This window comes from Suricata suricatta, chromosome 10, assembly GCF_006229205.1.
Source record: "Suricata suricatta isolate VVHF042 chromosome 10, meerkat_22Aug2017_6uvM2_HiC, whole genome shotgun sequence".
NCBI lineage: Eukaryota > Metazoa > Chordata > Mammalia > Carnivora > Herpestidae > Suricata > Suricata suricatta.
Genome location: NC_043709.1, coordinates 134,604,530 through 134,614,486, shown reverse-complemented (window position 1 = coordinate 134,614,486; position 9,957 = coordinate 134,604,530). Strand labels below are relative to the sequence as shown.

General features: G+C 62.3%; 2 protein-coding genes across 2 annotated transcripts in view; one reads left to right on the top strand and one right to left on the bottom strand.

Annotated features, from left to right (window-relative positions):
• Positions 1-5,041, top strand: part of PFKP (phosphofructokinase, platelet) — a 42,323-nt gene extending 37,282 nt beyond the window's left edge. The window contains exons 18-21 of the mRNA XM_029954074.1: positions 1-66; positions 690-789; positions 4,397-4,499; positions 4,690-5,041. The exon at positions 1-66 is cut by the window's left edge and continues 37 nt beyond it. Of these exons, the coding sequence (XP_029809934.1) occupies positions 1-66; positions 690-789; positions 4,397-4,499; positions 4,690-4,837 (417 nt within the window). The 3' untranslated portion in view covers positions 4,838-5,041. The remainder of the gene's footprint in view (positions 67-689; positions 790-4,396; positions 4,500-4,689) is intronic.
• A 431-nt stretch (positions 5,042-5,472) lies between these two features.
• PITRM1 (pitrilysin metallopeptidase 1) overlaps positions 5,473-9,957 on the bottom strand; it is a 28,189-nt gene continuing 23,704 nt past the window's right edge. Inside the window, exons 14-20 of the mRNA XM_029955599.1 lie at positions 8,962-9,135; positions 8,449-8,520; positions 8,014-8,126; positions 7,050-7,175; positions 6,336-6,481; positions 5,965-6,067; positions 5,473-5,870 (exon numbers count right to left, since the gene is read on the bottom strand). Coding sequence (XP_029811459.1) covers positions 5,777-5,870; positions 5,965-6,067; positions 6,336-6,481; positions 7,050-7,175; positions 8,014-8,126; positions 8,449-8,520; positions 8,962-9,135 — 828 coding nt within the window. The 3' untranslated portion in view covers positions 5,473-5,776. The remainder of the gene's footprint in view (positions 5,871-5,964; positions 6,068-6,335; positions 6,482-7,049; positions 7,176-8,013; positions 8,127-8,448; positions 8,521-8,961; positions 9,136-9,957) is intronic.

Below are 9,957 nucleotides of genomic sequence, written 5' to 3'. Positions count from 1 at the left end.
CTCTACTCCGAGGAGGGCAAGGGCGTGTTCGACTGCAGGAAGAACGTGCTGGGCCACATGCAGCAGGTGGGGCCCCGCGGGGCAGGTGCAGGGCAGACGGGCCGCCGCCGAGGCTCTGTCCGCGAGCCTGCCTTTAGCCCGGTGGGGAATCCGTGCCTGTAAGGCGGTTTTCATCACGTGGGCGTTTCCTTCGCTAAGTGATGCTCCGTTTAAAAGTTGGGGCAAATACCACCAGCTTCAGCGTTTCTGTTGTGCGTGGGGAAACCGTCAGCTTACACACAATCGAGTTAAGTGCTGCTTTCCACACGTGGTGAAGCTTCGTGCCTATGTGCCGGTCAGACGGTCCTGGAGGTTGCACAAAACCGGCCTGACCTGCGAGGAGTCCTGCGGGGGCGTGCCCCAGAGGTCAGAGCCGGAGGAGGGCGTGCATCCGGGTGGCATGCCTGTCCTGGTGGCCACACGGCCCCGACACTTGGGGTCTGCTCATCCTTCCCAAGGGCCGTCAGCGTCCTCAACTTCCGTGAGGACGTGGGGTGCACCTGTGTGATCGTGGATGCTGTCGGCCCAGGGGAAACCGCGACCTACTCCCCGTCCCCAAATACGATCAGGAAATCCTGACGGAAGATGCTAAACTCATGAAGCCACGTGCCATTCTGTTGTGTGACATTTCCTGTGACTCTGACCCACAGGGTGGCGCGCCTTCACCGTTTGATAGAAACTTTGGAACCAAGATTTCCGCCAGAGCCATGGAGTGGATCAGCACGAAGCTGAAGGAGGCTCAGGGGAAAGGTACCGGGCACTGGGCGTGGTGGGAGGGTGCGGAACCCCGCCCCGGGGAGGTGGGCGCGCACCCGGCCCTGGGCGTGGGGGCGGGAGAGTGGCACCAAGCCCCGGGGAGGTGGGCGCGCACCCGGCCCCGGGAGTAGGGGCGGGAGAGTGGCACCAAGCCCCGGGGAGGTGGGCATGTACCAGGTGCTGGGCGTTGGGGAGGGGGGCGTGGAACCCCGCACGGGGGTAGGTGGGTGCGCACTGGGCGCTGGGCATGGGGGGCAGCACGCAGAACCCCGCCTCGGGGAGGTGGGCGCCTACCGGGCGCTGGGTGTGGGGGGGGGGCGCCTCTCTTGCTTTCCTTTGGTTCCGCCTTGAGCTGCACATGACAAAACCGTTTTGCAACGTCAAGGTTGTGGTAAGGAGCATTCGAATGCGTGCTTCGCCCTGAGTGACAGGAGGCGCTCCGGGGGCTTCGTGGCGTCCTGTGATAGGCACGGCGTGGTGTGCACACAGGGCTGCGCCTGCAAGACCGGGCCCCTCACCTTCCCTTGTGTCTCTGACGCTCCGATTTGGCTTGTACTCGGCACCCCGGAAACGGGAGTCATTTGTGAGCGTGCCTTTTGGAGAAACCGAGGAACTGGTGGGAGCCTGTGCTGGTGGCGGTGTCCCCCCCACCTGGCATCCCGCACGGCCCACTCCCTCCCGTCAGGGGCGTCTCGGGCCTGCGGAGCCACTGTCCTGTCTCTAGGTCTGCCACCCAGGGCGAAACGCGCATGCGCGGACCGGGGGTTCAGCGCTGGAGCCCCCTGGTTACGCCCCCCTGGGTCCTGCTGAGGTGCTCCGGGCCCGCAGTGTAGACCGCTCACCAACCACAGGCTCACCCGCGGGGCGGGCGATTTCCCTGTCACTTTCGGACTCTGCTGCGATGTGCGTACTGGGCAGCTTCGCCGTGGCTTTGAGGCGACCTTCAAAAGCGATGAAGGAAATGCCAGGTTTCCTCGTGTTCACGTCAAGGTCTTGCTTTCCATCGGCCCTTGCAGTACTTGGCGTGATTTTCTCTTGCTTGGTAGCATTTACCTTGTTGGTGTGTTTTTCACATTTGTCGTCTTATAGAGTTAAAACCATTTTGGTTACTGTATAGAGACCTGTTCTACTTTAGATACAGGAAATTCTTCTGTCGATCGTGAGTTGCAGGCCGGGTCTCACGTGAGGCTTCCCTTCTTGCTTATCTCTTAAGGAAGTTCTTCTGATCTTTACGTAGCCAGGTGACTCTGTCCTTTACGATTTGAGCTGCTTTCCTAAAGCATCCTTTTATGTGAAGTGTTTGATCCGCCCGAGTTCATGTTCATGTGAAGGGTGCTTACCGGGGTGTCATCTGAGAAGAGTCCAGTCTCCATCACAGACCAGCTCTGTGTAAACTTACCGGGACCGTCCGTGGGCTCCTGGGGCCACCGTGGGGCACTCGGCGTTGACCCCTGCGGCGTTCCAGGGTCATGGTCGATTTCGGAGAGCCCGTGAGGCGGGGCCTTTCCCCCGGCCCTCCTTCCGCTGGGCAGCGAGTCTCAGCGTTTGGAGCTGGCTCAGAAATGGAATCGGGTTGTCAGGGTCCACCAAAGCCGCCATTGGATTTTTTTGAGAGAATTACATTTAATCAAGAATTTGGAGGAAGAATGGACATTAAAAAAACATTTAACGTTTATTTTTGAGAGAGTGCACAAGCAGGGGAGGGGCGGAGAGAGAGACACAGAATCCGAAGCAAGGTCCAGGCTCCGAGCTGTTCAGTGCAGAGCCCACTGCAGGGCTTGAACTCATGAGCCATGAGACCATGACCTGAGCTGAAGTCAGATGCTTCAAAGTCTGAGCCCCCCAGGTGCCCCTTATCTCTTATTAAGGCGTAAAGATTTTGCTTATCTTTTGCTAAATTTATTCCTAACTTCTTGAGATTTTAAAAAATATGTTCTTCTAAATGGCATTTTTTCCTTTTATGAATTGTTGGCACCTAGAAATACCGTTGTTGTAAACGGAGTTTATGATCAGCAACGTTCTGTACACTTGTATTTCTAGTAGTTTCTAGTAGATCTGCTTTTCACCCCACGGGCATCTTCCCAGGTGCACGCAGGCTTACACTCTGGGGCGGGTTTTCCTCCAGAGAAACCCGCGAGAGCTGCCGTGATGGGGGCACGCGTGGCCCCATGAGATTGGGGAGCATGCGTGCCCCCCCGACGAAGCATTGCCGTCACCTGACCGGGGTCGTTCTGCAGGGAACGTCTGCTGTTGGTGTCCAGTAAGCGTCTGACACCTGGGACACTGATGTTCGTTAGCATTCTTTGATCACAGAAGGATACTTTGCGTTTCCCGTATCTAATGACACCATCTCATAAGCCAAAATGGCATAAAGTGAAGAAGCGGTCTGTACAGGAAAAGCCCTGACCTCCCTAGACCCCAAGGCCACTTAGGACTCGAAAGCTCACGCCGCTCCAGGCTCCCGTGGCTGGTACTCGGACGCCGCATGCAGTTCCCCGGGGAGGCGCCAGGGGGCGCCCGCCCCGCCTGCTCCCTGCGAAGCAAAGCTCAACACTGCGCTTTTGGCCGTTTTTCTGGTAAAATCTTCGGTTTTCTCTGTCAGCAGAAACAGGTGCCAACGTGGTCTTTCTTAAAGGCAGGGCAGCCGTATACCCGTTTGAGGAGCCTGAGGGGCTCACGTGCCATTTTCTGCACCTGATTCCCTGCTTCCTGGCGTGCACTCCCTGGCCCTGTGCCGGCTGGGGCACAGCAGGCCGTGATGGCCTTTCCCTTGGGCGATGTTCCCGCCGTCCTGTCCCCGGCGGGGCTGTGTCGTCGGAGGTCTAGGGGTAGGGGTGGGGGGGTCCCTGTGGAAATCGGGGAGACGGGAGTTTTGCCCTTTCTGGAGGGCTGCCGGACCTCCCCGAGCCCCTCCTTCAAGCCTCCCGCCTCCTTCGTAGGGACGGGGACCACGGTTTCCCCAGGGTGCACGGAGCCGTCCCCGTGGTCTGCAGTCCATCCTAGCAGCGGTTTTCTGACAACTTTCTGTGCCTGTGACGCTCGCAACCCCCTTTGCCGCCGATGCTGGTCACTCGCGCGGGCCTGTCCTCCCCACGCTCCCAGACCAGGCTGGGTCTGTGTATCACTAACGTTTAGGAAACAGAGATGCAAACAGACCGCACCCAATTTGGTCTTCAAGGAACCGTCTCTGATTTTGGTTCTTTCCGCTGAGTGTGTTTTGCACATTTCTCGTTGGGGTTTTCTTTGCCCAGTTCCCGCACGGGCGTGCATCCCTGCACTGGCGGCTGGTCTCGTGTGCTTTCGGGAGCCTGCGCTCCCCGGTGACAGTGCACGGAGGCCGGAGCGCGATTCCGGGGTTTAGGGAGACTCCCGCCCCGGCTGTCAGAGCCCCCTTCCCAGGGCCCTGAGCTCTGGGGGCTCAGCGCCAAGCACAGGTGGCGGCCCCGCCTCCTCAGCAGTGGTCCCCCCGGGACTCGGCCCCAGGAGAGTGGGGGCCACCAGGTGTCAGTTCTCTGCCCTCCAAGACTGCTCCCCAGCAGCAAACCTCCCCTCCGTCCTCCACGTGACACATCATTTGCTCTGACACCACTCTATTCTACAGGAAAAAGATTTACGACCGACGATTCCATCTGCGTGCTGGGAATAAGCAAAAGGAACCTGCTCTTCCAGCCTGTGGAGCAGCTGAAGAAGGAAACGGACCTCGAGTAAGTCGGAACGCCGCGCCTGCGGCCCCCCTGCCCGCAGGGGGACGCACAGAGGACGCCACCCCCGGGGTCGAGGGAACTCGGTATCACGAGAGACCAGCCTTCACACGAGGCGTAGAAGCGCGGGGTGTCCAGGAGCCTGGAGAAGGGCCCCGCCCTTGGCCTGGCCTCACCCCACCCCCGTCCGCAGGCACCGGATCCCCAAGGAGCAGTGGTGGCTGAAGCTGCGGCCGCTCATGAAGATCCTGGCCAAGTACAAGGCCAGCTACGAGGTGTCGGAGCCCTGGCAGCTGGAGCACGTGCAGCACCGCGGCCACGAGGAGCCCGCCGCCATCTAGACGCTGCCTTCCCGCCCGTTTTTGTGACACTTAAGTTATTTATCAGCATTTCACGTGAGCCCTGTCGACGGGGACACCCGGCCACAGAGCCCCCGCCCGTCCCCCTGCCCCCAGCACGACTTGTCTGCTGCTGCGTCTCCTACTCTGTCCCCCACTTTAAATCACGTGTATCCAGTAGAATTAAATGTTTGCCTCAAACTCCAACGCGGTACTGGAGTGCGTCTTCTCGGTAGGCACTTACGTCCTCAGGGTAGAGGTTTTCTCGGCAGTTTTACGGGGATCGGTGACCTGGGCCATGTGCAAGTTCCAAGTCCTCACGGACCACAGATTCCACTTGGACACACAGCCGAGGTGGGACCCTCAGGTGTGTGGCGGGGGCCCCGGGGCAGGCGCCCCAAGTCCTACTGAAGTGACTCCACGCGCAGACTAGAGAGTAGGAACCGGGACGGTCTTCAGAACCAGGCGCGTGCCCCGGACTCACTCCCCGCCGCCCGCGGACGCCGGCGGTCCCGACCCCTCCCGGGGCCAGGCTGCGACCCACACCCTGGGCTGCCTCTGTTCTCGTGCCCGGGTTTTCAAAGGCCCCAAGAGCGCCTGTAGCAAAATGTCATTTAAAATCGTGACTGAAGAACACGGGCGGGTCAGAACTGCCTTTTATTTTTAAATCTTTAAAATAAATACTCCATGATTTGTAAGCAAAATAAGCATTCAGACGATCGGAAATTCTTAGAACTGTAACGTGTGCGTCGCTAGCACTGAATACGTGACCGTCTATTTCCTCCTCGGAGTGGGGTCTGACCGCCACACCCGGTGAGAGAGGATCAAAGTGTGTGTGTGTGGGGAGGGGACAGTACCTTCCCTCGCCTTTCAAAGGCAAGGAGCCCGGCTCCCTTCCAGGAGCGCCTGCCTGTCCGTCGGGCCCCACCCCCCGCAGGCTGGTTAGCTGAGGGTCCACGACGGGTCGCTGGCGATCTTCACGTTCTCGGGTCCCAGCAGGGCCAGGCCGCGCGTGCTCCTCCCCACGCCCAGGTACCTGGGGGGGAGGGGCGGGGAGCAGGTCAGGGCCGCTGCTGCACCCGGAGCCTCGGGGGCCACGGGCTCTGGGCTCTCGGCCCCACGGCGCTTACTTGTCGCTTGCGGCGATGAGACCCTCGCGGCTGACGGCGAAGAGCTGCTCCCGGTGCGCCTGCTTCCGCCCGTCCGAGAGGCCGTACAGGAAGTGGTCCAGCCCTGCAGCAGTGCGGGGGCAGAGCGCCCGTTCCTGCCTGCCCTGCTCCGGGGGAGCCCGGCGGCCACACTTGGGCAGAATCCCTTCCCACAAGGCCTCGCCCCTGGGCGGGGGTGCTCCCAGGGCCCCCGCTCACTCAAGCCCTGCAGTGATGGAGCCCCCCCTCCACCAGGTCCCCCCACAACGGGCGCGCCACCGAGGAGGAGGACCGGCGGGGCTCAGGCCGGGGCACTGTGTCTGCCAACTCGGCCCGTCAGGAGCAGCCGATACCTCTGTCCGAAGGGGCCACAGGAGCGTCCACGGTGGCAAAGACAGCCAGCTTGGCCTCGTCGATGTCCTGCTGTGTGAACCGCCCAGCCTTGGCCCAGTCCACGGCCTTCGCAAACGCCTGGAGCGTTTCTGTCGAGTGCGGGTCCCTAGAAGGCCAGAGAGACCCACGTCGGCCACTTCACCAGCAGGTTGTCACACGGCCTCTGATTTCACGGAGAGTGGAGACCAGGCGGGCAGGGGACGGCCGCACAGACATGCTGAGCGCGGCTGGATGAAGCCCCTCGCTCCCTCAAGCAGCACCCGGAATGTCCGTGTAACCAGCCCTAAACGGGCTGGTCCCGGAGACCCTGCTCGGCCTACGGGCACGGCTCTGCGCACACGGCCTCTCGGGACGCGGGACTTCTGTGTCCTCGGACACTCAGGAGCTGTCCCGAGGACCGGGCAGGAAGGGCGCGGCCCGGCACCCGCCCCTGCAGGGCCCCTGGGACCAGCGGGAGCCCGGAGACGCTTGGCTCCGTCCCCGGAACCAAGTCTTGGTCTTTGGTAACCGCAGTGTTTCAGCCACAACGGGTCCCGTTACAACTGCGTCTCCAAGACACACAGGACCCAGAGGACGCTGCGGGGGGCGGCCCCGCGCCCAGGAACCAAGAAACACAGGGCGACGCTTCTCTCCCGAAGGCTCAGCCCTGGGCTGGGGAGCACGGCCGCACTCACCGGTACGAGAAAAACGTGAACAGCCCGTCGCGGCCGAGCCGAGCGCCCGCGCCGTAAGCGCCGCCCTTCTCTCGGATTTCCGTGTGCAGGAACTTGGCGGTCATGAGGCGCGCGAGGACCTTCAGACTGCAGTGGGGAGCAGAGACCACGAGGGACGGACTCACCTGAGTGGGACACACACTACGCCGCCCCAGGCAGAGAACACACAGGCGGAGAGGATGAACTTTCAAATGGGGACGGCGGGGGAGGGATGGCAGCGGCCCTGTGGACCTGCGACGGCGCGCTGGGGACGGCCGGTCTCTCGGGGGAGCGGGTGGCGGCCCTCAGGCTGGGGCACGCCCACAGACCCTGGTCACCGGGCCCCAGCGCGCTGGCTCTCCCCGAAGCACGGGACGCCCTGAGAACACGCGCTCCGGCAGAGCGAGTTCTACCCGCGGGCCCTACGTTCTGTGCAGAACACAAGTGAGCAGCAGCGGCTCTCGCCCTGGGAGCGTGCTGGAAGCTTCCAGCAAGTTCTCTTCCCAGGACAGAGTGGCCATGCCCGGGCCCCAGCCCTCCACACGCTGATCGGAGGCGTGAGCAGGTGCCCCAGGGTGGTGGGGGGGAGGGGCTCTCGGGGCCAGACCTGGGCAGACGGGGTCCCCGCACCCCAGGAGGGGCTGGGGAGCTCACCCCCATGTACTTCTAAGTATTCCGTTTTACATAAGGAACGCAAGTTCATGGGAAACTGTAACTCTAGGAGAGGGGGAAAGTCGGTACTCCTACCCAGGAGCGCTCACAGCATCTTCGTGCTTTAAATGTGGGCGCGCGTGGCCCTGGTCTGTGTGGCTTAGCGTGCAGCCCGTGGAGTCAGTCCCCACGAACGTGGCCCCCAGCTGGCCGAACGGCTGACCCGCCCCCGAGCCTGGCAGCAGCCCCGCCAGGCCGCCTCCCCTGCGCTCTGGGGGCCGTCCCCGCCCCGCACCTGGCGTGGTCCGGGTCCGTGAAGGGGGCGGTCCTCACACACTCGCCCACGTGGTTCACGGGGAAGGGCAGCCGGAAGTGGGTCTTCGTCTGGCACGGCCTGAAGGCGGGGTCCTGGGGGCACAGGCGAGGCCGCGTCGGCTCAGGGCCAAAGGCACTGACGCCTGTCGCTCCCCACGGCCTCCATCTTTATGATGAAATAGGCTGGCCCTGACCCGAGGGACGAGTACTTCAACTGGAAGCGTTCCGTCCTACGCTGTCCCCACCCCGGTCCACCGTGTGACCGTCTTTGCCTCGTGTCCAGAAGCACGGCAGTCCGTGCATCTGTGACGAGCCACACCAGGGTCACGGCGCCCCTCGGGCAGGGGTGATGCCGGCCGGCCAGGACGCGACCCCCACGCCGGCAGGGCCCGCACAGGGCTCCACACTGACATACCGTGATCAGCTTCCTCACGACTTGGGGGCCGCTGATGTGTGTGCGTCCACCGGACCCACTGGGGACAGGCTTCTGAAAACACAGCGTTTCCAAGAGAAATGAGAAGACCCTGGGCCCTCCGGAAACAACCCGGGTCTGGTCGGAGAGCACGCACCAGGCGAGGGTGCGTGTGCTACGTGCTCTCGGGAGCAGTGTGCTAGCCCGCAGAGACAGCGTGCAGGCTCTGAGGCCCACCTGTGCTGACGGGGACACACGGAGACCCGCCCCAACGGGGCTGGGGGCCGTCCGGCCGCCCTTACACAGCCAAGGGGCGCTCCGGGGGCTCAAGTGACATGAAGGGAGCGCAGGACCGAAGGACAGACCGGGTTGCGTTGTGAAGTTGTCCCCGGGCCACGCTGGGCGAGCTACGTGGTCCTGCTGCCCTCTGCCCCCCCCACCCCGACGGGACGTGGTGTCCGTGCCCAGGACGCGGTGACTCAGCCGTGTGCACCGGGGCCCCGTCCGTGCACTCACCTCCACCACGCGGGGGCGCGCAGCCTTGCGCCCCGCCTCGCTCCGACCGAGGCTTCCAACAAACTTGTCTACCGCTTTCTCCGCCAGAGACATCTGCTCAGGCGTGGCGTTCAGCGAGCACCTGATCAAAAAGCCGTGAGCGTGTAGGAAGGCGTTACGGTAAAAACACAAGCTCTGCTAATTCCTTGCGTTTCGTACGAGTAACGCAAAGGAGTGAACGCTGTGTATTTACTTCCTGTATCAAACAGCATTTGCACTGTTACAGAGAAGCAGGAAGTCTAGAATAGAGCCGTCTTCTCCAGAAAGGCTCGGACCGGCCATCAGGGCGCGGTGGCCGCGATGGGCCCCTGACCTGTCCCGTCAGGAGAACCCACCCGCACCACCGCCCACTCCCAGCCCTGGGCTTCTGTCAGCTGGAGCAGGAGAACCTAAACCACTCTCTAGAAGACAAGTCAACAACTGGAGAACGTGAACTGGTCGTTAGTGGAGAAGTTTAAGTTGCCAGGCAACTGCCAAGCTCTCAAAACTATTCTCGCACAAGCCCCTGACTCCCACAGCCCCGGGAACACTGCCATCACGTGCCCGTTGCTCGGACGGCACAGGCCACCGGCGCTGTGGACCTCTGCCTCGGGGCCCTAACTCCTGAGCGCCTGCTCCCAGGAGGCACCACCCTGCCAGCGCGGACTGCTCCAGGCGCTTCGCACACAGCCCTCCGTTCCTGGCCGTAAATACGAGAGGCGGTGCTTTATGGAGAAGGAAACAGAAGGTCCGAGCGGTCACAGTGCTGAAGACACCTGCCCTCACAGGGGCGCCCGGGGGGCTCAATCAGTTAAGCACCCAACTTTGGCTCAGGTTGTGATCTCGTGGTTCGTGGGTTCAAGCCCCACGTCAGGCTCTGTGCTGACAGCTCGGAGCCTGGAGCCTGTTTCGGATTCTGCGTCTCCCTCTCTCTGCCCCTCCCGTTTGTTCTTTCTCTCTCTCAAAGGTACGTGAACA